Source organism: Scyliorhinus canicula, chromosome 1 (assembly GCF_902713615.1).
Source record: "Scyliorhinus canicula chromosome 1, sScyCan1.1, whole genome shotgun sequence".
In the NCBI taxonomy this organism is placed as follows: domain Eukaryota; kingdom Metazoa; phylum Chordata; class Chondrichthyes; order Carcharhiniformes; family Scyliorhinidae; genus Scyliorhinus; species Scyliorhinus canicula.
In genome coordinates, this window is record NC_052146.1 from 27,676,778 (window position 1) to 27,704,671 (window position 27,894).

The following is a 27,894-nucleotide window of genomic DNA, read 5'->3' on the forward strand; positions in this document are numbered from 1 at the left end:
TTTTTGGATCTCAATGTGACCCAGGCTATCTACCCACCCTTCTCCAGACTCAACATCCACCAAATCCTTCTCTTTGGTGAATACTGGTGCAAAGTATTCATTTGGTACCTTGCCCATTTCCTCTGGCTCCACACATAGATTCCCTCCCCTGTAGTTCACTGGGCCAACCCTTTCCCTGGCTACCCTCTTGCTTTTAATATATGTGTAATTTTCCTTCACCCTATTTGCCAATTACTTTTTGTGACCCCTCTTGGCTCCTTTGTTAAGTTCCTTCCTACTTTCCTTATATTCCACACAGGCTTCGTCTGTTCCCAGCCTTCTAGCCCTGACAAATGCCTCCTTTTTCTTTCTGACAAGGCCTACAATATCTCTCGTTATCTAAGGTTCCTGAAATTTGCCATATTTGTCCTTCTTCCTCACAGGAACATGTCGGTCCTGAATTCCTTTCAACTGACATTTGAAAACCTCCCACATGTCGGATGTTGATTTACCCTCAAACTTCCGCCCCCGATCTAGGTGCTTCAATTCCGGCCTAATATTGTTATAATTAGCCTTCCCCCAATTTAGCACATTCACCCAAGGACCACACTTATCCTTGTCCACCAGCACTTTAAAACTTACTGAATTATGGTCACTGTTCCCGAAATGCTCCCCTACTGAAACTTCTACCACCTGGCCGGGCTCATTCCCAAACACCAGATCCATTACAGACCCTTCCCTCGTTGGACTATCTACATATTGTTTTAAGAAGCCCTCCTGGATTCTCCTTACAAACTCTGCCCCATCCAAGCCCCTAGCACTAAGTTCCTCAGCTCAATCGCTACCCACTTGCTTATCAGCACCACCACCCCCTGCGACTTCATATCCAATCCTGAATGAAATCTTCAAATGCGTTTCCTGTAAAAATGCCACATCCGCCTTCAAGCTCCTCAGGTAGGCAAACACGCGTGACCGCTTGACTTGCCTGTTCAGCCCTCTCACATTTCATGTGACCAGCCTGGTCGGGGTGTACCCCACCCCCTCCCATGACGATCAACTATAACCCTACGTGCCTGCCCCTGCCCCTGTCCCCCGACCCTCCAGGCCTGCCCTCGGATGACCACCTTCACCAACACCCTCCTTATTGCACATTAACAGCCCCACCCCTGCCAGCAGTCTCCCCTCAACAAAACAACAATCCCATCCCCCTCTGACCACCTGCTACCTCCCACTGCCCTCCCATGAACTAGCTCACCCAGCCACTGCCTTTGGTGTCAAACACCCTCCCCTCCGCTGATCTCCCCCCCCACCCCCCCCCCCCCCCGCTCGCACACTTCCATTGTGCAAACAACAATAAAAATGAGAAGAAAAGAAAACAAAGGTGCACCCACGCACCACGGTCCTCCGGCCTCCCACCAAAGAACCCCACAAAAAATATAAACAGCCGAGAGGTTTTCCCCTAACCATCTCCCAAAAAATAACACAAAGCAAGTCACCAAAAAAGGCAGGGAGAACCAACTCTACCCCACATTTCCTCCAAAGTTCAATGTTCTCCCTCTCCTGCCAGTTCATTGTCTCCCAAAAACTCCTTTGCCTCTGCCTGTGTTCCAAAATAATACTTGTGGCCTTTGTGGGTACAGCATCCCGAACTTCACCCCCTTCTTAAAGAGGGCAGCCTTGACCTGGTTGAATCCAGCTGTCCTCTTGGCCAGTTCTGTACCCAGGTCCTGGTATACCCGGCACTTGTTATCCTCTCAGGTACATGTCCCCGTGTGCCTAGCCCATTGCAAGATCTTTTTATCTGAGAACCGGTGCAGCCTCACCACCATCACCCTTGGTGGCTTATTCGCCTGAGGCTTCCTCATCAGCCCCCATGTGCCAGATCGACCTCTCGGAGCCATTTGGGCAGCACGGTAGCATTTTGGATAGCACAATCGCTTCACAGCTCCAGGGTCCCAGGTTCGATTCCGGCTTGGGTCACTGTCTGTGTGGAGTCTGCACATCCTCCCCGTGTGTGCTTGGGTTTCCTCCGGGTGCTCCGGTTTCCTCCCACAGTCCAAAAATGTGCAAGTTAGGTGGATTGGACATGATAAATTGCCCTTAGTGTTCAAAATTGCCTTAGTGTTGGGTGGGGTTACTGGGTTATGGGGATAGGGTGGAGGTGTTAACCTTGGGTAGGGTGCTTTTTCCAGGAGCCGGTGCAGACTTGATGGGCCGAATGGCCTCCTTCTGCACTGTAAATTCTATGAACTATGAACAATTGGACACGAGACGAGGATGAGATCCAAACGACAGGCTTTAATGCACAAGATATGTGCCCGGCAGCAGATATACAGAAGAAAGGCCGGCTGCCGGACAGTACGGGTTCTTGTACGCCACCTCGTAGGCGGAGCTACCTACCTCTCAGCCAATCGGCTCAGAGACACATGACTTGCTTGGGCCAATGGGCAGCGAGTCTTCTGCACCAATAGCAGCTCGGTTCCAAGGTACCGTAATATCCCTAGTCATACTACCACAGTCACCCCTTGTTGAAAAAGAAGCGGGGGGGGGGAGAGAACGCAAACATGGGGGGGGCGTTTCCCGTGGGTACGTGAGGCTGGTAGTATGACTAGAGATGTTTAGGTCGTGTTGGAACCAACAATTCTACGGACATGTACTTGTAGGATTAGAATAGCGGTTTTAATATACTTACAACAGAGCCAGCCTGTTAGCCATTGAACTTTCGGTGAACTGGCCGGCTGATCGTGTGGCACTGATCTTTATACAGCAGCTCCCAGGGGAGGAGTCCTGGGCGGAGCCAAGGGAGAAGCTCCGTACAACTCTCAAGCATTCCCAGAGCTACTCCCCCTGGAGGTCAGATAGTGCAACTGCACTTACAAAATAGACATATGTATATACAGGTTATAATCCGGTGTGAATCACATTCACCACATTCACCCCCTGTGAAAAAAATCGAGTCCAGCGAGGGTGGTGGCACACAGAGTTAGTCTGTCCGGTGGACGAATTGTTCTTTTCGATCTGCGGAACACCAGGGTTGCAGCCTCTTGCAGTGGCTGGGTGGGTGTTGAGAGCTGGAATACGATGCGACTCCGGGGCGGGTCTCGTCCGAACTTTATACACCTCTGGCTCGACCGGAGACTGGGGGGCGCTGGGGGCGGGATGGTTCTGGCGCGTGGAACCGGTGGGGTGAGCTTGCGGGAATCGGGGGCGCGAGGGGCCTATTACTGGCCTCTATGATCCCCTCACTGAGCAGCCGTCGGACCTCCGAACGGATAAAGACCCTATCTTGTAGGCTGTATCGCCTGCTGCGAGTGGCTACTGGCTTGCAATCTGGAGTGAGATTGGCAAAGAGAGGAGGGGGGGAGATGCGCAGCGTGGCGAGGCTGCAGACAGTGAGTGGGGGCAGGGGCCCGCCGAAGCTGAGGGTGAGGCTCTTGAGGTTGCACTGGAAATCTAGGCCTAATAAGAGTGGCCTGCAGAGGTCGGGCAGGACGTAAAGTTTAAATTTAGAATAACTAGCGCCTCGAATTGTGAGCGTCGCGACGGTGCGTCCTTGGATTTAGACTGAGTGGGAGCCCGAAGCGAGGGCAATAGTTAGGCTCACCGGAAAGATAGAAAGCGAACAGCATCTTACCAGTTCTGGATGTATAAAGCTCTCGGTGCTCCCGGAGTCAAAGAGGCATGGCGTGCTGTACCCGTTGATCTGGACCTCCGCCATCGAACTTCGTCGGTGCTTGGGGCAGGATTGATCCAGGGTGACCGCGTTGAGTTGCGGGCCGCGTGGTGAGTGCCCTAGGAAGTCGTATTCGTCAGATGAGCTTTCTGAGCATGCCGATGCAGATGGGGCCCGTGGATCGCACGTGGTGAGCAGCTAGGAAGCTGGCGGCCCCCATGAGTCGCAAGTGGCCGGCCGCATGGTGGGGGTTTGCCAAGATGGTGGACCCCATGGATCGCACGTGGCGGGAGGGGGCGGAGTCGGGGCGTAGGCCGCTGCGTTTCGGGCCCCGTGGGCCTGCTGGTGTTGGGAGCAACTTTTTCTCTCTGCAGGGGAGTTAAAAACTGGGGCCCTTTTCGCGAGGCACACTCTGGCATAGTGGCCTTTCTCCTGCAGCTGCTGCAGGTCGCGGATCGGGCTGGGCAGTGCTGCCGCGGGTGCTGGTTTTGGCCACAGAAATGGCAGGCTGGGGCAGCTGAGTAGCTGGCTGGAGCAGCTGAGTAGCTGGCTGGGGCAGCAGAGTAACTGGCTTTGGCAGCGCGGTAGCTGACGGGCCGTGCGGCACAGGCCTGGGGGGACTGTTGGTCGGGGGTCTACGATGGGGTTGCGGGGTCCGCGGGAAACGAGGTGAGGCTGCGGAAGGAAACTTCCATAGTGGTAGCAGCCTCCACAGTAGTGTCTAAGTCCTGGGCCCCCTTTTCTAGCAGTCTTTGTCGCACATAGTTAGACCTGAGGCCCGCTACGAAAACATCCCGCACAGCAAGCTCCCTATGCTCAGCCGCGGTAACGGCTTGATAATTACAGTCATTGGAAAGGTTGTTCAATTCCCTTACAAATTCAGCAAGCGTTTCTGTAGGCCACTGACGGTGAGTCATAAACACGTGGCGTGCATAAACCTCGTTAATGGGCCTAACGTACATTTTGTCCAGTATTGCCAGCGCTGCGGCGTAAGAACCGGCCGGATTCAGCTGTGTGGAGATTCTGTGGCTTACCCTCGCGTGCAGTAGGCTGAGTTTTTGTTCCTCCGTTGTTCCGGCGGTGCTGGCTTCTGCCAGGTAGGCTTTAAAACATCTCAGCCAGTGGGAAAAAATTTCCTTAGCCTCTGCATCCTGTGGGTCGAGTTCTCGGCGTCTGGGCTTGAGGGCTGCTTCCATGATTTCTTTGACTGTTTCCTAAGTATATTAAATTGTTGGAACCAACAATTCTACGGACACGTGCTTGTAGGATTAGAATAGCGGTTTTATTATACTTACAACAGAGCCAGCCTGTTAGCCGTTGAACTTCGGTTAACTGGCCGGCTGACCCTGTGGCACTGATCTTTATACAGCAGCGCCCGGGGGTGGAGTCCTAGGCGGAGCCAAGGGAGAGGCCCCGTACAACTCTCAAGCATTCCCAGAGCTACTCCCCCTGGAGGTCAGATTGTGCAACTGCACTTACAATATAGACATATGTATATACAGGTTATAATCCGGTGTGAATCACATTCACCACAGGTCGTACCGATGTATCTATGGCTGCCCACTGACCTGCAACTAGTGTGTAAAAGAAAACAGTAACTATGTACAGTGTATAAGCGTGTGGGGGAAAAAATGGAGGAACAGGCAAGGAACACACAAGGAAACACAAGAATCCATCTGTAGGCAGAAGTCCACCAGTACATCACATTGATTCAATCAGTCGGGTGGGCGCCTTCGATGTCCTGCTTGATCTGCGCAGCGGTGCCGGCGACGTCGGAGCAGTGGTCGTCCGTGACTCCGGGAACGATGGTCTTGTTCCTGTGTCCGTACCCCTGGTCGGAGCTAGCAGGGGCCAAGCCGGGGAGGGGATTCCTGCCTGCTGGGCCGTGGGGGCGTCGGTGGGGCCGGGGGAAGGGGTGCTGGGGGCAGTTGGGATTGGAGGGTGGGTGCTGATGCTGGGGGGTGTGGCCGAGATTCGGTGGGTGCCCGGTCCCGAACGGAGACCGTGTCCTGTCGGCCGTCGGGATACTCCACATACGCGTATTGCGGGTTTGCGTGTAGTAGCTGGACTCTTTCGACCAACGGGTCCGACTTGTGCACCCGCACGTGCTTCCGGAGCAGAATGGGCCCGGGGGTAGCCAGCCAGGTCGGGAGCGGGGTCCCTGAGGAAGACTTCCTGGGAAAAACAAGACGTTCGTGAGGTGTTTGGTTCGTGGCGGTACAGAGAAGCGACGGATAGAATGGAGGGCGTCTGGGAGGACCTCTTGCCAGTGGGAGACTTCTGGACTGTAGGGCCAGCAGGTCGGTCTTCCAGACCGTACCGTTCTCCCTCTCGACCTGTCCGTTACCCCGGGGGTTGTAACTGGTCGTCCTGCTGGAGGCGATGCCCCTGCTGAGCAGGAATTGACGCAGCTCGTCACTCATAAATGAGGACCCCTGATCGCTATGGATGTATGCGGGGTAACCGAACAGGGAGAAGGTGGTGTGTAGGGCTTTGGTAATGGTGGTCGTGGTCATATCGGGGCAGTGGATGGCGAAAGGGAAATGGGAGTACTCGTCAATCACGTTGAGGAAGTATGTGTTGCGGTTGTTGGAGGGGAGGGGACCTTTGAAGTCCATGCTGAGACGTTCAAAGGGACGGGAAGCCTTTATAAGGTGCACTTGTTCAGGGCGGTAGAAGTGCGGCTTGCACTATGCGCAGATGTGGCATTCCCTGGTCACTGTCCTGACCTCCTCGATGGAGTAGGGCAGGTTGCGGGTCTTTATGAAACGGAAAAAGCGCGTGACCTCCGGGTGGCAGAGGTCCACGTGGAGGGTGCGAAGGCGGTCCACTTGCGCGTTGGCACAGGTGCTGCGGGACAGGGCATTGGGAGGCTCATTCAGCTTCCCCGGACAATACAAGATATCGTAGTTGTACGTGGACAACTCGATCTTCCACCGCAAGATCTTATCGTTTTTTATCTTGCCCCTCTGTGCATTATCGAACATGAAGGCCACTGACCATTGGTCTGAGGAGGGTGAACCTCCTGCCGGCCAGATAGTGCCTCCAACGTCGCACAGCTTCGACTATGGCCTGTGCTTCTTTTTCGACCGAGGAGTGGCGGATTTCAGAAGCGTGGACGGTACGAGAAATGAAGGCCATGGGTCTGCCCGCTTGATTGAGGGTGGCCGCCAGAGCTACATCGGACGCGTCGCTCTCGACTTGGAAGGGGAGGGACTCGTCAATAGCGCGCATCGTGGCCTTTGCAATGTCTGCTTTGATGCGGCTAAAGGCCTGGCGGGCCTTCATCGACAGGGGAAAGTGGTGGAATGCATAAGTGGGCGGGCTTTGTCAGCGTAATTCGGGACTCACTGGGCATAATAGGAAAAGAAGCCCAAACAGCGCTCGAGGGCTTTGAGGGAGTTGGGGAGGGGAAGCTCCATTAGGGAGCGCATGCGTTCGTGGTCGGGGCTTACCACTCCGTTACGCACTACGTAGCCGAGGATGGCTAGACGGTCGGTGCTAAACACGCACTTATCCTTATTTTAGGTTAGATTAAGGAGTTTTGCGGTACAGAGGAATTTGCGGAGGTTGGTGTCATGGTCCTGCTGGTCGTGGCCGCAGATGGTGACATTGTGGAGATACGGGAAGGTTGCCTGTAAACCGTATTGGTCGACCATTCGGTCCATCTCCCTTTGGAAGACCGAGACCCCATTTGTGACACCGCAAGGAACCCTTAAAAAGTGGTAGAGTCGCCCATCCACTTCGAACGCAGTGTACTTTCGGTCACTCGCACGGATGGGGAGCTGGTGTTAGGCGGACTTAAGGTCCACCGTGGAAAAAACCTTGTACTGCGCGATCCTGTTGACCAAGTCGGAGATACGTGGGAGAGGATACGCGTCCAGCTGCGTAAATCTGTTGATGGTCTGCTATAGTCTATGACCATCCGATTTTTCTCCCCGGTCTTAACCACCAGCACTTGTGCTCGCCAGGGGCTGTTGCTAGCCTTGATAACCCCCTCCTTTAGAAGCCTTTGGACTTCGGACCTGATGAAGGTCCGGCCCTGGGCACTGTACCGTCTGCTCCCGGTGGCGACGGGTTTGAAATCTGGGGTGAGGTTTGCAAACAAGGATGGGGGGTCGACCTTGAGGGACGCGAGGCTGCAGACAGTAAGGGGAGGCATAGGGCCGCCGAATTTGAATGTTAAACTCTGGAGGTTGCACTGGAAATCTAACCCCAGGAGTGCTGCCACGCAGAGGCGGGGGAGGACGAAGAGCTTATAATTTTTAAACACCCTCCCCTGGACCGTGAGGCCCGCTACGCAGGATCCTGTGATCTGGACCGAGTGCGAACCGGAGGCCAGAGCAATTCTTTGTTTTACCGGGTAGACGGGGAGTGCACAGCGTCTTACCTTGGCGGGGTGGACGAAACTCTCTGTGCTCCCGGAGTCCAGCTCGTCTCTTGGCCGTTGAGGAGGATCTTCGTGGTCGCCGTGGACAGTGTGACGGGGCCGTGACTGATCCAACGTTACTGAGGCGAGTCATGGCAGGAACTCCGAGTCGTCATCCGGCAGCGAGTGGTCACTTGCGGGGTCCTCGGTGCCGATCCAAAATGGCGGCACTCGTCTGCCGCACGTGGTTGGGGGTGAACAAGATGGCGGCGCTCGGGGGTCGCACATGGCATCGGTGGCCCAAAACGGCGGCGTCCGGGGATCACTCGTGGCGGTGGGGGGTGGGGGCAGCGAGGTCCGCGGGCCGCACGGGGTCCTTGAGGAGCGCTGGGGGGGGACCCGTGGTCGCTGTTTGGGTTGCAGCCGATTTCGACTGGCAAAGGGCCGCAAAGTGGCCCTTCTTGCCGCAGCTTTTACAGGTAGCGGTGCGGGCCGGGCAGCACTGGTGGGGGTGCTTGGACTGGCTGCAAAAGTAGCGGGGCCCTGTGGATTTATCGGGGCGCCCTGCGGCGCAGGCCTGGGGGGGTCGGAGTCTGCGGAGGCAAGTGGGGTCGCGTTGCATGCTGCCCAGGGGGCTGCCGCGCGGTCGGGAGCGTCCGCGCGGGAGTTGCGGTTAGCGACATCTAAAGAGGATGAGTGGGCCCGTGCCTCGGCGAGGCTTAAAGTGTCTTTTTCTAGGAGTCTCTGGCGTATTTGGGAGGATTGCATACCCGCAACGAAAGCACCTCTGATTAAAAGTTCGGTGTGCTCAGCCGCAGAAACTTGTGGGCAGGCGCAATTTCTCCCCAGGACAAGGAGGGCCCGGTAGAATTTGTCTAGGGACTCACCAGGGAATTGCTGTCTCGTGGCTAGTAAGTGACGTGCGCAGACCTGGTTCACCGGCTGGATAAAATGTCCCTTCAGCAGGTCCATGGCTGCGTCATAGTCTGGTTCATCCTCCATGAGCGTATAAACGGCGGTGCCCATGCACGAGTGGGGGATACGCAATTTTTGTTCCCTCGTCAGGCGGTTTTCTGCTGTGTTCAAGTAACTATTAAAACACGCCAGCCAGTGTTTAAATGTTGCTGATGCATTCGTTGCTTGCGGGCTGATTCGGAGGCACTCCGTCTTGATACGAAGCTCCATTTAAAAAAAACTTGTGCATTAAATTGATGCACCATCAATTGGACACGAGATGAGGATGAGATCCAAATGACAGGCTTTAATGTGCCCGGCAGCAGACGTACAGAAGAAAGGCCTGCTGCCGGACAGTACGGGTTCGTATGCCCCGCCTCATAGGCGGAGCTACCTACCTCTCAGCCGATTGGCTGAGAGGTACATGACTTGCCTGGGCCAATGGGCAGCGAGTCTTCTGCACCAATAGCAGCTCGGTTCCAAGGTACCGTAATATCCCTAGTCATACTGCCACAAATTCTGCCTCCGGGAGCGGTTCTCCAAATCCTCAACTTTCTCCTTGAGCCGCCTCTGGATCTCTTTCAACATCCCAATTTCAGCCGCCAATGAGGTAAGGTGCTCTTCGTGCTCCCCCACTGCCTCCTCCACCTCTGGATTGCCTGCCTCTGGGTCTCCAGCCTCAGCTCCACACGGTTGATCTCCGCTTTCAGCGGGTCTCCCACCTTTGCCAGGTCCTCCTGAGCCTCCCTCCTCCTCTGCTGACTGAACTTTTTGTTTAGAAAGCTCACCAACTACTCCTTTGACCATTGGACGGGTCGGGCTGATCCCTTACTCTGCACCATCTTTCCCTGAGTCACACAAACAGTTTCTTGCTCCTGCAGCTCCTTCCTTCTGGTCCAACTTCTGGGCCGCAGATCCATCCACCGACCTCACCAATGGAGTATAACTTTCCTCCACCACCTCTGCACCTTTTATCCCCAAAACATCCACACGGCAACCGGGAGGAAGGTTTGAAAATACCGCCTCGAGAAAGATCTGCCAAATGTGCTACTACTCACTCCATGGTCGCCACTGGAAGTTCTATACAACCTATATCATCTCTCGCTACCGCCCTGATGTCATCCTTAAATATCAGAGCTATATCACCTCCTTTACCTTCCTGTCTGTCCTTCCGAATAGTCTGGAAAGGGCCAGCCAAGTTGGCATGAAGATGCACCGAAGGCCGACCTGGCCATTCCCATGGGTGAAATGGCACGGTGGCATGACCTTCTGCTGCTCTTGGCATACACCGCACTGCTGAGCCAACCGCTTTATCTCACTTCCAGGTCTGGCCACCAGATGTAATTTTGGGCGTGAAATTTGATTTTTGCTACGCCCGGGTGCCTGTTATGCAGATCACACAGTATAAAATCCTGACCTTTGTGTGGGATCACGACACAAGTTCCCCATAGAAGGATACCATCTTCAACGATGAACTCTGCTATTTTGGTCGGAAAAGCTTTTAACTCGTTGGACAGCTTTCGATGTTGACTACTGTATAGTATATATGGGCGGACCTTGGACAACAAATGATCTGTTTGTGTCAACTCACGTATTTGGGCCATGGTGACTGAACCATGAGATTCAATGTGGCTACAACTTTGTCAGCTCTGGGGGAGTAGGGTGTCATGTTGGCAGTCGGAGACTATTCAAGGCCCCTGCTTTCACAAGGCGGAGGTCTGTGAGTTCCTAAACTGGGACGTGCCAAACGTTGGGAGGGGGCATGTTCCACACTGTTCACTTCCATCCCTTGAGTTCCTGTACTCCCTTTTCTGCACTTTCTCTGAAAGAGAAATTTCTACTAGTTGGTCTGTTCCATGAGGCCTTCTTAAGGTTTAACAATGGCCTTGCCAGTAACTCTTGTTGGGTCGCCATATTGTTTACACCACAAACCAACCAGTCCACAGCTTCTCAGAAAGGGAAGTGCTATAATCACAAAATTGACCGAGTTTCTTCAAACGCATTAAGAACTCAGCAACAGACTCACCTGGGGTCCCTTCAGCCATGTTAAACCAGTACCTTTGCACGATGACCGAAAGCTTGGGGTCATAATAGTTTGCCCCTACTGCTACCAGTTCTTCACAGGTCTTAGAATCCGGGGCTGCGGGGTACATGAGGCTTTTTATCATGCTGAAGGCGGAGGTTCCACAGACAGTCAAGGGTATTACTCTCTGTGGCTTATCACCACTGAAAAAGTGGCACATATGCTCTGCGTATTGCATCCAATCTTCCATGCTTCCATTGAACTAACGAATGGCATTTCAAAATCAGTGCAAACTGGTAGTGCAATAGGAGATGACCGTGCTTCCAACAGTTAGCATCGGCAACTATAGCTCCACTTTTACCCTAGTCACCAATTTAGTGTCCACAGAGGAGTCCAAAGTGAGAGGCGGAAGAAACATATTTTACAACAAAATATACTCTATACACAGTACATTCCAGGTCCCAGCCGAGACTACACATGCTCGTCTCCCATTTGGACCAGCTTTTGTGCTGGAATCCATTACTCCGCTGATGGGCCCCTGCCCCTCAGCGGGGAAGCTCATATGGTACAAGGTTCACAGGGAGGCTAGTTGGTCTGTTCCTGAGGTCTTGTGCGGGTTATAACATCAATTTTAAAAATATACTACTTTTTATAAAACTTTAATAGTTGTTGCTAAATAGTGTCAATATATTTCAGATCTTGAAGCTCTTCATCAACCTGCAAAAGTGGTATGCAGTATTGGAACACAAACAGAACCAAAACGTCGCTGCCGTCCACGTAAGATCCTTCAGTGGTTAATTTATTATGCCAGTGCATTGAGCATTTATTGTGGTCTCTGAAATTAATATTGTAGATAATGTTTAACTTTCATTTATAACTGGAAATGGTCATATTTTAGAGGTTGAACATTTTCCTCCATAGCTGTCTCCTCAACTTTTCAAGGTTTAATTCAGGGTATTACCTCTCATTCTGAGTCCATTATATTTGTAATGAGCATTGTTTTGATGAATGGGTGTTGTAGTAATATGATGCACTGATAAGAAAGCCTGCTTTCAGCCCCCAAGTTTCGTCTTAATTACAGGTTACGATAATTTGAATTTGCTTTGAAGTTTTAAAACTGAGACAACCTTTATCAAAGCACTGATTAGACATAATTTCCATGAAATGGTGGAAATGTGGTACACACTCTCGCGCCCACTTAAGGTATGGTGTGATTGGCTACCACACAGTGACACGTTTCAGGATACCTCAGGAACCATGTGAGGGGGCATAGGTTCTCCTAATTGGTGCTGGAGATTTTTTTTTAATTCATGGATGTGGACTAGGCCAGTTTTTATTACCCATCACTAATCTCCCTTGGAATGTGGTGTTGAGCTTCTTCCTTGAACTGCTGCAGTTCATGTAGTGCAATTTTAGGTAATAGACTCAGTAATGGTGCCTTGAAAATATTGATTGTCTTGCAAACACATTTGATTCACTAATTCTTTTTAGGAAGAAAATAAGCTGTCCATATCTGGTCTGGTATGTGAATTCAGATCAACAGCAATATGGTTCAGTCTTAATTGTACTCTGTAATGTCCTAACAAGCCACTAAATTCAAGGTCAGTTTGGGATGGGCCCACATCGCATGAAAGAATAAAGAAAAATAAATGTCAAATGCAGCAAGGCCTGGAAAATATCCAGGTTTGCTTTGACAAAGGGACAAGTAATATTTACACAACACAAGTGCCAGGCAATGACCATCTCCAACAAGAGACAATCTAACCAACATGCCTTGACATTCAATGGCCTAACCATTGCTGAATCCCCCGCCATCAGCATCTATTGACCAGAAATGAAATGGAACAGTCATATAAATACAGTGGCTACAAGAGCAGGTCACAGACTGAGAATCCTGCTGTGAGTAACTCACCTCTTGATTTCCCAAAGACATCTACAAGCTACAAGTCAGGAGTGTGTTTGAATATTCTCCACTTGCTTGGATGAGTGCAGATCTAAAAACACTCATGATCTCAACACCATCCAAGACAAAACAGCCTAATTGATTGGCAACCCTTCCGTCAACATTCATTCCCTTCAGGACCAACGAACAGTGGCAGCCGTTCTTTAAACAGCATGTTCCAAACCCATGACTATTACCATTTAGAAGGATAAGGCAGATAAAACATGGGAACACTGCCACTTGCAAGTTCCCCTCCAAGCCACTCACCATTCTGTCATGGGAGTGTTCCTTTAAGAAAGGTTTTTGTCTTATCATGTGGCTTCAGTGATGTTATTTTGTGGGTGGAGCTGAGCTGTGGCTGTGATGTTTGTTCTACTTTCGCTTTCAGTTTTAGCTGCTGTGAACACAGACAGAGAAAAGAAGTGTTTTGGCCTATCTCTCTCTATTTTCACAGATGCCAGTGTTGTAGCTGTACTGAAACGGCTTGGCTTGGTGCACAGCAAGTTCTGGAGCTCATGTACTATATCTGGAATATTGTCAGGGCCAATAGCCTTTGCAGTATCCAGTGCCATCAGCCACTTCTGATTATCATGTGAAGTGAATTGAATGGGTTGAAGACCAGCATTTTGTCATAGTCATAGAGTAATGCAATACAGAAAGAGACCCTTCAGTCTATCATGTCTGCACAGCCATCAAGCACCTATCTATTCTAATCTCTTTTTCCAACACTTGGTCCATAGCCTTGTATGCTATGACATTTCGAGTGCACATCTAGATCCTTCCTAAATGTTGTGAGACTCCCCACCTCACCACCCTCTCAGGCAGCGAGCTCCAGATTCCCATCACCCTCTGGATGAAAAAGTATTTCCTCAAATCCCCTCTAAATCTCTTGCCTCTTATTTTAAATCAATTATTTAATCTAAGTTACTTTCCCCCTAGTAATTGACCCCTCTACTAAGGGGACAAGTTTCTTCACATATACTATGTCCTTCACAATTTTGTACACCTCAATTGTGTCTCCCCTCAGCCTTCTCTGCTTTGAAGAAAACAATCCCAGCCCAACCAGCCTCTCTTCATAGCTGAAAATCTCCATCCCAGGCAACATACTGGTGAATCTCCACTGCACCCTTTCTAGTGCAATCACATCCTTCCTATTGTGTGGCGACGAGAACTGCACATAGTATTCTAGCTGTGACCAAACAAGCGTTTTATACAGCCCCATTATAGCCTCCCTACTTTTATATTCTATGCCTCGGCTAATAAAGACATACATCTCATATGCCTTCTTAACCACCTTAACCACCTGTCCTGCTGCCTTCAGGGATCTCTCGATATGCAATCCGATATCCCTCTGGTCCTCTGTACTTCCTAGTGTTCTACCAGTATTCTACTAGTATTCCCTTGTCTTGTTAGTCGTTCCAAAATGCAACACCTCACACTTTCAAGATTAAATTGCATTTTTCACTGTTCTGCTCTTCTGACCATCTCATCTATATTGTCCTGCAATCCTCTTCACTATTTACCACACCACCAATTTTCATTTCATCTGCGAACTTACTGATCATACCCCCCAACATTCACATCTAGATTATTGGTATACAGTACATCAGCAAGGGAACCAGCACCAATTCTTGTGGACCACTGGCCACAGGCTTCCAGTCACAAAAACACCTTCCATCATCACACTCTAACTCGTGCAACTAAGCCAATTTTGGATCCAATTTGCAAATTGCCCTGGATCCCATGAGCTCTTATTTCTTGATCAGTTTCCTGTGCAGGACCTTGTAAATGTCTTACTGAAATCCAGGTTAACTGCAATGTGCTCAGTTATACACTTAATGTGATGTTGGGGTCTTTCGGAGCAGGCCAAAATGGATTATCCACTTGGTGCGTCTGGCTGAAGATTGTTGCAAATGCTTCAACATTAACTTTTGCACCAATATGTTTGCTTCCCCCGTCATGAAGATGGGGACACTTATGGAGCCTCCTCCTCCAGTGAATATGATTCTGCGGTGGGGGTCACTCTCAATGATACTGTTATGGACAGATACATATTCTACTGGCAGGTTTGTGAGGATGAAGTCAAGTATTTTTTTCTTCTTGCTGCTTTCCTCGGCACCTGCCATTGATCCAGTCTTGCAGCTTTGTCCTTTAGAACTCTTCCAACTGGATCTGTATTGATTCTACCAAGCCACTCTTAGTGATCGACATTGAAGTCCCTCACCCAGAGAATTTTCTGCACTACATACCTCAGTGCTTTCTCCAAGTGCTGTTCAGCGTGAAGGAGTACTGATTTATTACCTGAGGTAGGACAGTATATGGTGATCAACAGGAGGTTTCCTTGTCCAATTTGCACCTGGATACCATGGGATATCATGGTCTGGAGTAAATGTTGAGAACTCCTGGGGTGGGGTTGCGGTGGTGTGGGGTGAGATCAGGCATCAGGGTGGTGTGGCAGGTCGGACATGGGGGCTTGGACACTGGAGGGGTGTGGAGGTTTGGACACTAAGAGAGCTGTGGTGGGGGGGGGGGGTCAGGCGTCGGGGGATTTGGGGTATTCAGCCATGAGGGGTTGAGGAGCTAGATATTATGGGAGGGCTTGGACATGGGGGTTTTTTGGACTGTGGACATTGGCAGGGTATGGGGGTTGTGGTGGTATAACTAGGAGGTTTACAATACCTATCTGCCATTGGTGCAGAGCACTCGCTGCCCATTGGCTCAGGTCGGTCATGTGCCTCTCTGCTGATTGGTTGAGGTGAGTCATATGACTGCTCACCCATTGGCCGAGAGGCAAGTAGTTCCGCCTACGAGGCGGGGTATAAGAACCCGTAGGACCCGGCAGTCGGCCTTTCTCTGTAAGTTGACTGCCGGGCACACAACTAGTTGATTAAAGCCTGATATATGGAACTTCTTCACGACTCGAGTCCAATTGATGGTACATCAATTTAATCAACTAGAATTTTGGAAATGGAGCTTCGGATCAAACCAGACTGCCTCCGCATCAGCCCGCATGCTACAAATGCGTCAGCAACTTTTAAACATTGGCTGGCGTGCTTCAACAGCTACCTCTCCACCACAGGCAGCCAGCCCACCAAGGAGCAGAAACTCCACATCCTCCACTCGTGCGTGGGCACCGCCGTCTACTCGATGATTGAGGATGAACAAGACTATGACGCGACCATGGACCTTCTGAAAGGACATTTTCTCAGGCCTGTTCACCAAGTCTACGCACGGCATCTCCTGGCTACAAGGCAGCAGTTCCCCGGTGAGTCCCGTGATGAATTTTATCGGGCCCTCGTTGTCTTGGGGAGGAACTGCGCCTGCCTGCAAGTTACTGCGGCAGAACATACGGAACTATTAATTCGGGATGCCTTCGATGCAGGCATGCAACCTTCTGCAATACGCCAGCTACTATTAGAAAAGGACACTTTAAGCCTCGCTGAGGCATGGACCCTCGCATCCTCTTTGGAGGTTGCCGACTGAAATGCCCGCGCGTATGCCCCCGGCCGCGTGGCAGCCCCTTGGGCTACGTGGCACGCAATCCCCCTGTCCCTCGCCAACTCCGACCCCCCCAGGCCTCCGCTGCGGGGTGCCCCGATAAGCTCACGGGGCCTCGCTGTTACTTCTGTGGCCTGGCCAAGCACCCCCGTCGGCGCTGTCCGGCCCGCGCCGCAGTCTGTAAGAGCTGCGGTAAGAAAGGTCACTATTCAGTGGCCTGTCAATCAAAGTCGGTCGCCGCTGTTCCGCGCAGCGACCGCGGATCGCCCCCCTCGCGCTCCTCCAGGCCCCGCGCGGCACACAGGCCTCTCTGCCCCCGCTCCCGGCCCCCACGTGCGACCCACGGACCTCCTTGCCCCTGCCCCTAGCCACCACGAGTGACCCGCGGGCACCGCCATTTTGGGTCCCGGACGCCACGTGCGGATCCTGGGCGCCGCCATCTTGGGGCCCCGGCCCCACGGGTGCCGCCATCTTGGGGCCCCGACTCCACATGTGGGTCTTGGGCGCCGCCATCTTGGGGCCCCGACGCCACGTGCGGCCAACGGGTGCCGCCATTTTGGATCAATACAGAGGACCCCACCAGCGACTCCTCCGCAAGCGAAGATGACCCAGACCTCCTGCCATGACTCGCTGCAGTGACTCTCGACCAGTCTCAGCAACACTCGCTCTCCACGGCGACGGCATAGATCCTTCTCAATGGACGCAAAACGAGCTGCCTACTAGACTCCGGGAGCACAGAGCGTTTTGTCCACCCGGATACGGTAAGACGCTGCGCGCTCCCCGTTCACCCAGTCAAGCATAAGGTTCAGGTTCGCACTCCATCCACATTACCGGGTGCTGCGTAGTGCACCTCACGGTCCAGGGGAGGGTTTTTAAAAATTACAAATTCCTCGTCCTCCCCCACCTCTGCGCACCGGCACTCTTAGGACTGGATTTCCAGTGCAACCTGCAGAGCTTGACCTTTAAATTCGGCGGCCCTATTCCACCCCTTACTGTCTGCAGCCTCGCGTCCTTCAAAGTGGACCCCCCCTTGTTTGCGAACCTCACCCCGGATTGCAAACCCTTCGCCACTAGGAGCAGACGATACAGTGCCCAGGACCGGACCTTCATCAGGTCTGAGGTCCAGAAGCTACTAAAGGAAGGAGTCATCGAGGCCAGCAACAGTCCCTGGCGAGCCCAAGTGCTGGTAGTTCAGCTTGGGGAGAAAAGCCGAATGGTCATTGACTACAGTCAGACCATCAACAGGTTTGCGCAGCTGGACGCGTATCCTCTCCCTCGTATTTCCGACCTGGTTAACAGGATCGCAAAGTACAAAGTCTTCTCCACGATAGTCCGCCTATCACCAGCTTCCCATCCGCGCGGGTGACCGCAAGTACACCGCGTTCGAGGCAGATGGGCGCCTCTATTACTTTCTAAGGGTTCCATTCGGTGTCACAAATGGGGTCTCGGTCTTCCAACGGGTGATGGACCGAATGGTTGACCAATACGGTTTACGGGCGACCTTCCCATATCTTGATAACGTCACCATCTGCGGCCACGACCAGCAGGACCATGACATCAACCTCCAAAATTCCTCCGTACGCAAAACTCCTTAACCTCACATATAATAAGGATAAGTGCGTGTTTCGCACCGACCGTCTAGCCATCCTCGGCTACGTAGTGCGTAACGGAGTGATAGGCCCCAATCCCGAACGCATGCGCCCCCTGGTGGAACTCCCTCTCCCCAACTCCCTCAAATTCCTTAAACGCTGTCTGGGCTTCTTCTCTTATTGCACCCAATGGGTCCCGAACTACGCCGACAAAGCCCGCCCCCTCATCCAATCCAACACTTTTCCACTGTCAATGTAGGCCTGCTATGCCTTTAGCCGCATCAAAGCGGATATCGCAAAGGCCACGATGCGTGCTATCGACGAGTCCCTCCCATTCCAGGTCGAGAGCGACACGTCTGACGTAGCTCTGGCGGCCACCCTCAGCCAAGCGGGCAGACCCGTGGCCTTCTTCTCCCGGACCCTCCACGCTTCCGAACTCCGCCATTCCTCAGTAGAAAAGGAGGCACAGGCCATAGTTGAAGCTGTGCGATACTGGAGGCACTATCTGGCCGGCAGGAGGTTCACCCTCCTCACAGACCAGCGGTCAGTGGCGTTCATGTTTGACAATGCACAGAGGGGCAAGATCAAGAACGACAAGATCTTGCGCTGGCGGATCGAATTGTCCATGTACAACTACGATATCTTGTATCGTCCTGGGAAGCTCAACGAGTCTCCTGATGCCCTGCCCCGCGGTACCTGCGCCAGCGCGCAGATTGACCGCCTTCACACCCTCCACGCGGACCTCTGCCATCCAGGGGTAGCCTGCTTCTATCACTTTATCAAGACCCGCAACCTGCCCTACTCCATTGAGGAGGTCAGGACCATGACCAGGGATTGCCACATTTGCACAGAACCGCACTTCTACCGTCCCGAGCAAGCGCACCTGGTAAAGGCGTCCCGCCCTTTCGAACGTCTTAGTATGGACTTCAGGGGTCCCCTCCCCTCCAGCAACCGCAACACCTACTTCTTAAGTGTGATTGACGAGTACTCCTGCTTCCCTTTCGCCATCCCCTGCCCCGACATGACCTCGACAACTGTCATCAAGGCCCTCCTCTCCATTTTCTCCCTGTTCGGTTACCCTGCGTACATCCACAGCGACCGGGGGTCCTCCTTTATGAGCGACGAGCTGCATCAATTCCTGCTCAGCAGGGGCATCGCCTCTAGCAGGACGACCAGTTATAACCCTCGGGGTAACGGGCAGGTCGAGCGGGAGAATGGCACAGTCTGGAAGACCGTCCTACTCTGGCCCTACGGTCCAGAGATCTCCCTATCTCCCACTGGCAAGAGGTCATCCCCGACGCCCTCCATTCAATTCGGTCTCTCCTCTGCACTGCCACAAACCAAACGCCTCATGAATGTCTTCTTGTTTTCCCTAGGAAGTCGTCCTCCGGAACACCACTCCCAACCTGGCTGGCCACCCCCGGGCCCATCTTGCTCCAGAAGCACGTGCGGGTGCACTAGTCCGACCCGTTGGTCGAACGAGTCTAGTTACTCCACGCTAACCCGCAGTACGCGTACATGGAGTATTCCGACGGTCGGCAGGACACAGTCTCCCTTCGAGACCTGGCACCCGCCGGCGTGCGTCCCCTACCCCCCACATCAATACCCTCTGCCCAGTCCCACCCCCCCCCCCCCCGGCGCCCCCGCAACCCAGCGCATACGAACCTGGGACCCTGGAGCTGTGAAGCGATTGTGCTATCCACAATGCTACCGTGCTGCCGTTGGGGTGGAGGGGTGGGGAATCCTATGCGAGTGGGGATGCTTTGTGAGGTGGGGGAGAAGGGGAATCTCCTGTGGGATCAAGAATATGGGGGGTGTTCAGGCGGGGACTGGTCTGGATATTTAAAATAGATACGCTGAAGTTAGAAACAATTTTATTTCATCTAACATTTTCAGTGTGCTATTAGCATAACACTGGCAGAACCATCCAAAGTTTTTTTTTAAATGTTTTTTATTGAGTTTTCATATTTTATATATGACAGATTACAAATGATTAGAGAGGAAAAAAAAGAAAACACAAAAATTTAACATGAATATTTACAGGTAAGCATCTTCATAACAACAATTGTGGCCGCCCCCTTTAGCCAGCATACATATTTTACCGTGTCGCGTCTTTTCGTCCGACGTCACTTCGTCCAACGACACTTCGTCCACGTCTTTTGGTCCAACGTCTTTTTGTCCGCCCGTCTTTTGGTCCAACGTCACTTCGTCCAATTACAATACAGCAAGTGAATGTAGTTGCTAAAATGCAAGTAATTGATAAAATGCAAGTTGAAAAATGCAGTTTAAAAATCTAAAAATGCAGTTAAAAAATATAAAAGTTTACTAATTACTTCAAATTCCCGAAATTACTTAAAATTGATGTAAATTGTAAGCAACATTCCTCAAGAAATCAATTTTTGTTGTAGAATCATATTCAACGACCAATCTTTTGAGGCGTTCAGTTATTTTCTTATATCGCGTACATGAAGTCGACTGATCTCCCCGAAGAATTTGAGCCTTTTTGGCTATTATGAACCCTTCCTCTTCCTTCAGAGTTTTGATTAACCTCCAGATATTCAAATGAGCTCCACCCACCGAACGCTTTATGGCAGAATGAAACCCCTCAGCAGCATTATTTGTTCTCGGTAGATCTTGTAGAACACGCTGATTAACATTCCATACAGCTGTCGGGAATGTAGGTGTTTCACTCCTTCGTCTGGCACCACGTCCTCTCACAATGCCTATGTAAGTCAAGTCGAAGTAAACGATGAATTCAGCAGGTATTTCTTCATCGTCTATCAAATCTTCATAAGCCTCTTCGACATCTTCAACGGGGAGGAAAGCTAATGCTGAAAAACATCGAATTTTAAGACGGAATTCAGAGTCTGTATTGTATTTTTCTTTGAGGCCGAAATCGGTAATTTTTCGAAACACAGATAGGCTCAAATGAAACAAACATGCCACGACAGATGAATTAAGGAATGATGAATTAATTGCCTTGTGAACTGCAACTTCGAAATCTGCCATGATATCAATCGGATCTGCATTAGGTTGCATAATTTTCAATTGGTAAAAGAATAATTCGTATGTCTGCTTTCTTTTATTCGGCAGTAATGCAAAGACCCGTGGAAAACTGCTTCCTTTAACTTGTACCTGAATGCAGAACAGTTGAAACCACTGTTGTGGCACAATCTTGAATGTCCCATCGCATGCCCAATGACGATATGATGCTAAATCCTGAAGAGCACTTTCTGATGCGAATACTAGTAAGCGCTGTTGATCCTCGGCGCCCGAATCGTATCTCAGAAACTGTTCGCCATTGTCAAGTCTACAATATTTGTCAGGTTTTTCAAAACCGTGTCTAGCCGCTGGATTAGCAGGAAATCCAGAATTTTTTTGTCGGCACCTTTGAATAGTTCTTGAGGCGACGGGCAACCTAGGGAGTTGAGAGCAGGTATTTTCTGATAGCTGCATAAACTTGGCCGCTAGTATGCTACGCAAACTTGCTGCTATGTTTTCCACCGCTTCAAGCTTTAATTCTGCAACTGCTTTTCTCGCATTTAACGAATCAACATCAGCTGGATGAAGGTGCTCATTAGAGAAATAAATAATTTTCGGCTCATTGTTTTCCGTTACCATGTGAATCCGCACTGAACACAGCCTTCTTTTCTCACATCTCCAGTATTCTTTTCCTAGGTTTGGACTGCTTGAATGAAAATCGTAGATATAGTTATTTCCATCAGCTACTTTCCTTTTACTCTTCGTTGACACAATGAACTTTGCCATTTCGGGATGGGCGAATTAAGAAAGAGAACGATAATATCTATCCTTTAACGAGGCTCGTTAAAGGAAAGAGAACGATAATAACTATCCTTTAACGAGGCTCGTTAAAGGAAAGATACCGGTAATAAAAATCCTTTATTGCATAAAAAGTTAATGTGGGGAGTGGAGTAGAGTTACAAAAAGTCAAGTTACAAAAAGTCTTAGACAAAAAAAATTATTAGTAAACTTTTATATTTTTTAACTGCATTTTTAGATTTTTAAACTGCATTTTTCAACTTGCATTTTACTTGCATTTTATCAATTACTTGCATTTTAGCAACTAAATTCACTTGCTGTATTGTACTTGCATTTTATCAATTGAATGGTTTTATACGGAGTTAATTTGTAATTGGATAATTGGACGAAGTGACGTTGGACCAAAAGACGGGCGGACAAAAAGACGTTGGACCAAAAGACATGGATGAAGTGTCGTTGGACGAAATGACGTCGGACGAAAAGACATAGCACCATATTTTACATTCCCCAGTATGGCCGAGGCACATGTTTATAGGCATTCATTTATAGGTTGGTTTTGGGCCTTGGCTTGCCATCAAACCCCCATAACGAGCCCGTAACCCCCCCCCCGGCTACCTTCCCCCTATTCCCGTCCATTTTCCCCGATTCTTGGCCACCCGACTATTCTTCCTCTTGTACGTTGACCACAAACATGTCCCGGAACAGTTGCATGAATGGCTCCCACGTTCTGTGGAAGCCGTCGTCCGACCCTCGGATGGCGAATTTGATTTTCTCCATTTGGAGAGATTCCGAGAGGTCGGACAGTCAGTCTGCAGCTCTGGGCGGTGCTGCTGACCGCCAGCCAAACAGGATTCTACGGCGGGCGATCAGGGAGGCAAAGGCAAGGGCATCCGCCCTCCTCCCCAGGAATAGATCTGGCTGGTCTGAAACCCCGAAGACCGCCACTATCGGGCATGGCTCCACCCTCACCCCCACCACTTTGGACATAGCCTCGAAGAAGGCTGTCCAGTACTCCACAAGTCTGGGGCAAGACCAGAACATGTGGGCGTGGTTGGCCGGGCCTCTTTGGCACCGCTCACATCTGTCCTCCACCTCCGGGAAGAACCTACTCAGACGGTTTCTCGTTAAGTGGGCTCTATGTACCACTTTTAGTTGCCTCAGGCTGAGCCTTGCGCATGTGGAGGTGGAGTTGACCCTATGCAGTGCTTCGCTCCAGAGTCCCCACCCTATCTCCATCCCCAGGTCATCCTCCCATTTCCTTCTTGTTGCGTCCAGTACGGTGTCGTCCCTATCTACCAGTCGGCCATACATGTCACTACAGTTCCCTTTCTCTAGGATACTTGCGTCCAGTAGGTCTTCCAGTAGTGTCTGTCGTGGCGGTTGTGGGTACGTCCTTGTCTCCTTTCGGAGGAAGTTTTTGAGCTGCAGGTACCGTAGCTCGTTCCCCCCAGCTAGCTGAAATTTCTCTGTCAGTTCGTCCAGTGTTGCGATCCTGTCGTCCGTGTATAGGTCCCTGACTGTCAGTGTCCCCCCCGTCCTGTCTCCACCTTTGAAGGTGGCGTCAGTCAGTGCTGGTTTGAACCTATGGTTGTTGCAGATGGGAGCCTTGTCCGACATTTTGTACAGGCCAAATTGCTGCCGCAGTTGGTTCCAGGATTGGAGGGTGGCTGTCACCACTGGGCTGCTGGAGTGGTTTTTGGGTGGGGATGGGAGTTCTGCCGTGGCGAGGGCCCGGAGGGCGGTTCCCATGCAGGAGGCCTCCTCCGCACGTACCCACTCGGCTTCTGGCTCCTGGATCCATCCCCTTACTCGCTCGGCTGTTGCCGCCCAGTGGTAGAATTGTAGATTCGGGAGGGCTAGCCCCCCCCTGGTTTTTGTTTTTTGTAGGACCTTCTTTGGGATCCTAGCATTTTTACCCCCCCATACGAACGCCATGATAAGCTTGTCCAGCGCTTTGAAAAAGGCCTTGGGGATGTAGATCGGAATGGATCTAAACAGGAAGAGGAACCTGGGCAGTACGTTCATTTTGATCGTCTGGACTCTCCCCGCGAGGGAGAGCGGGAGTGTGTTCCATCTTTGCAGGTCCTTTTTAACTTCCTCCGTCAGGCTGGTGAGGTTCCATTTGTGGATCCCTTTCCAGTCATGGGCTATTTGGATCCCCAGGTAGCGGAATTTATGTCGGGCTTGTTTGAACGGCAGCCCCTTTAGTGCCCCCCCCCCCCCCCCCCCCCCCCCCCCCCTGCGGGTGTACTGGGAAGATCTCACTTTTGCTCATGTTGAGTTTGTAGCCCGAGAAGGCTCCAAACTCTTTCAGGCGCGCGATGATTCCGTCCATGCTGCTTTGTGGGTCCGAGATATAGAGGAGCAGATCATCCGCATAGAGTGAGACTCTGTGCTCTCTACCTCCCCTTCGGATCCCCCTCCAATTTTTTGCTGCCCTGAGCGCGATTGCTAGCGTTTCGATTGCTAGTGCGAACAGCAGCGGGGACAGTGGGCATCCTTGTCTGGTGCCCCTGTGCAGCTGGAAGTATTGGGAGTTGGTATTGTTGGTCCGTACACTCGCCATGGGGGCATTGTATAGGAGCTTTACCCAAGCGGTGAACCCTGTTTCAAGCCCGAACCGCTCCAGTACCTCTATGAGGTATTTCCATTTGACTCTGTCGAAGGCCTTTTCTGCGTCCAGGGAGACGATCACCTCTTGTGTTCTCTCCCTGGAGGGGGTCATTATCACGTTCAGCGGGCGCCTGATGTTCACGGTAAGCTGTCTACCTTTGACAAAGCCCGTCTGGTCCTCTGTGACCATCTCAGGTACACAGTCTTCTAGCCTTTTGGCTAGGATTTTGGCCAGTATTTTGGCGTCTGCGTTCAGCAGAGATATGGGTCTGTATGACCCACATTCCGTTGGGTCTTTGTCTTTCTTAGGTATCAGCGAGATTGAGGCCTGTGCTAACGTGGGTGGCAGTGTGCCCCTAGCTAGCGAGTCTGTGAACATCTCCCGCAGGTGCGGGGCCAGCGCGGTCGCGAATTTTTTGTAGAAGTCCGCCGGGAATCCGTCCGGTCCCGGCGCCTTCCCCATCTGCATGGAGCTAATGCTCTCCATGATCTCTACCAGTGCTAGTGGTGCTTCCAGATCCCGTTTTCTGCCCTCTCCCACGACTGGTATGTCCAGTCCATCAAGAAACCGGTTCATCCCAGCCTTCCCCGTTGGGGGCTCTGAGGTGTACAGCTCTTGGTAGAAGGCCTTGAAGGTTTCGTTGATCCTCTCTGGTTCTGTTTCCCACGTGCCTCTGGTACCTCTGATTTGTGCAATTTCTCTGCTGGCTGCCTGCTTTCTCAGCTGGTGTGCCAACAGGCAGCTGGCTTTGTCTCCGTGTTCGTACAGGGCCCCGCGTGCCTGGCGGAGTTGGTGTACTGCTTTCCTGGTGGAGAGCAGGTCAAAGTTCCTTTGTAATTCTTTTCTCTCCGCCAGGAGCTCTACGGCCGGGGCCTCGGAGTATTTACGGTCTACCTCCAGTATGGAGTCGACCAGCTTCTGCCTAGCCCCCTTTCCTCCCTATCTCTTTGCGCTTTGTAGGCAATGATTTCCCCTCTTAGTACGGCCTTAAGCGCTTCCCAGAACGTGGAGGGTGAGACCTCCCCGTTTTGGTTGTTCTCCGTGTACTCCGCTATGGCCCGCGCTATCCTTTCGCTGAAGGCCTTGTCAGCTAGTAAGGCACCGTCCAACCTCCATGTGAGGCACTGGGCCCTTCCCGTCTCTAGCCGCACGTCCATGTAGTGTGGAGCGTGGTCTGATATCACAATTGCGGAGTATTCCACCTTGTCTATCCCTGGAAGCATCGTTTTCCCCACCACAAGGAAGTCAATTCTGGTGTACACGTTGTGTACTGGGGAGAAGAAAGAGAATTCTTTCTCCCCCGGGTGGGCGAATCTCCAGGGGTCTACTGCTCCCATCTGCTCCATATAGTGACTGAGTTCCCTTGCCATTTTTGAGGTTTTCCCCGTTCTGGGGTTTGATCTGTCCGTCTTTGGGTCCTGTACACAGTTGAAGTCCCCCCCCATGATTAGTCGGTGCGTCGCTATGTCCGGGATTTCTGCCATGGTCTTTTGGATGAAGCTCGTGTCGTCCCAGTTGGGTGCGTACACGTTGACTAGAACTACCAGTGCCCCATCCAGGGCCCCGCTGACCATGACATACCGCCCCCCTGGGTCCGTAACCGTCTTTGTCGCCCTAAACATTGTCCTCTTGCCAATCAGGATCGCCACCCCCCTGGCCCTTGTCCCATAACAGGAATGATAGGTTTGTCCCACCCAGCCCTTTCTTACCCGCAGTTGGTCCTGCTCCCTCAGGTGTGTCTCTTGGAGGAAGACTATGTCGGCCCTCATGTTTCTGAGGTGGGTGAGGACTCTAGATCTCTTCACTGGGCCATTAAGTCCCCTTACGTTCCAGGTGACTATCCTGGTGGGGGGCTTCTGCCCCCTCGCTCCTGTGGGATTAACCATATTTGTCCGGTGGACGCGCCCCTGCCCTTTGGGGTTTCCCTTTGTTAGGGGGCCGTCCAGGATGGCCACTATCACTGCTCTCCCCATGCGGTCGGGTCTCTGCGCTCCGGGGTTTCCCCTTGTCCCGGGGGCACCCGCCATGGCCGTCCACTGTGTGTCCGCCACGCGGGTAGTCCCCTGCACTCCGGGGGGCCCCTTCGCCCACAGACCGTACTGGGTGGGTGCTTGCAGCGGTTCCCTGTTTCGAGCCCTTGTTTGTGGCACTTTGTGGCCCTGTTCCTTTTCTGGCCTCTTTTGTCCCTTTGTCCCTGCATTTCCCCTCCCTGGTCTCTCGCACCCCGGGTGCCCCCCCCCCCCCCCCCCCCCGCTCTCTCCCTTTTCCCCCCTCCCCTGTGTACCCCTCCTTTGCCCCTCTATCCCCTATTCCTGTCCCCATTTGCTCTCCCGACTTTGATGGGTGATCCTCCCCCTCCCCTGCCTGGCGCCTTCCCCCCTGTTGGGGGTGCTCTGTGGCCCTGCTTTGTTGCGTGCCCCCGTCGCTAGCTTTCCTGCTAGCACAGTGGCTCCCCTCTCGGAGGTTGCTGTCCCGCTTCTCCTCTCCCTTCTCCAATACTCCCGTTCCCTCGTGCTGGGGCCTGGCCTCCCACCTGGAGCGGTCCCTTGGGCAGTGGGTTGTTTTTTGTTCTGGGTGTTCCTGCCGGGGGGGAGGGGGCTGGCTTTGCCTCGCCCCTCCCCACCCCCCCGTCGGCATGTCGTTTCTCCTTGCCATGGGCCCCTCGTCCCTACCTCCCATGGCGTTTTTCCAGCCCGTGCTCCTCGACGAACCTATTCGCCTCAGCAGGGGCTGTAAAGAAATATTCCTTGTTTTGGTATGTGACCCAGAGTTTTGCTGGGTACAGCATACCAAAACGCACTTTGTTCTTGTAGAGAGCTGCTTTCGCTCTGTTGAACTCAGCCCGTCTCTTAGCTATGTCCGCTCCAAGATCCTCGTAGACTCGGATGGCGTGCCCGTTCCATTTGCAGGCTCTATTTTCCTTGGCCCAGCGCAGGATTGTCTCTCTATCCCGGTACCGGTGCAGTTTGGCTATGACTGCTCTCGGTTGTTCCCCTGTCTTGGGCTTCGGGCGCAGTGACCGATGAGCTCTGTCCATTTCCGGTGGGGTGGGAAAAGTGTCCCCCCCACTAAGCACCCCTGACATGGCCCTGGTCACTGCTGCCTGTACTGCGGCCTCTGCGTCTGCTTTCAACTCTGCCTTGATTGCCTGCAGCTGCTCCCTCACCACCTCGGCAAAGGCTGCCTTCCAATTCACGCCCCCCTCTAACCCCAGGGGAGAGGGTACCTGTCTGTCCAGCTCTTTTTGATGCGGCGATACATCCTTCCCGCCGCTTCGTGTGCTGATTCGTTCGCCCGAGCTGGCTTGCCCTTTGCCCCGTTTACTTCCGGTGCCCCCTTTCTCTTGGCTCCCTTCTGGCATTTTTTTCTCCCCCTTCCCTTTCATCTTTTCTTCTCCCCTTGTTTTTCTTTTCCCCCTTTTCCGCACCCTATTTTTATTTTATTTATTATTTTTAAAAAAATTTATTTTCCCC

General features: G+C 52.1%; 1 protein-coding gene across 5 annotated transcripts in view; it reads left to right on the forward strand.

Moving 5' to 3' along the window:
- LOC119953068 (transcriptional regulator ATRX homolog) overlaps positions 1–27,894 on the forward strand; it is a 608,924-nt gene that overhangs the window by 407,551 nt on the left and 173,479 nt on the right. For all 5 annotated transcript variants that reach the window (XM_038776923.1, XM_038777098.1, XM_038777278.1 and 2 more), the window contains one exon: positions 11,695–11,775. In XM_038776923.1, coding sequence (XP_038632851.1) covers positions 11,695–11,775 — 81 coding nt within the window. The remainder of the gene's footprint in view (positions 1–11,694; positions 11,776–27,894) is intronic.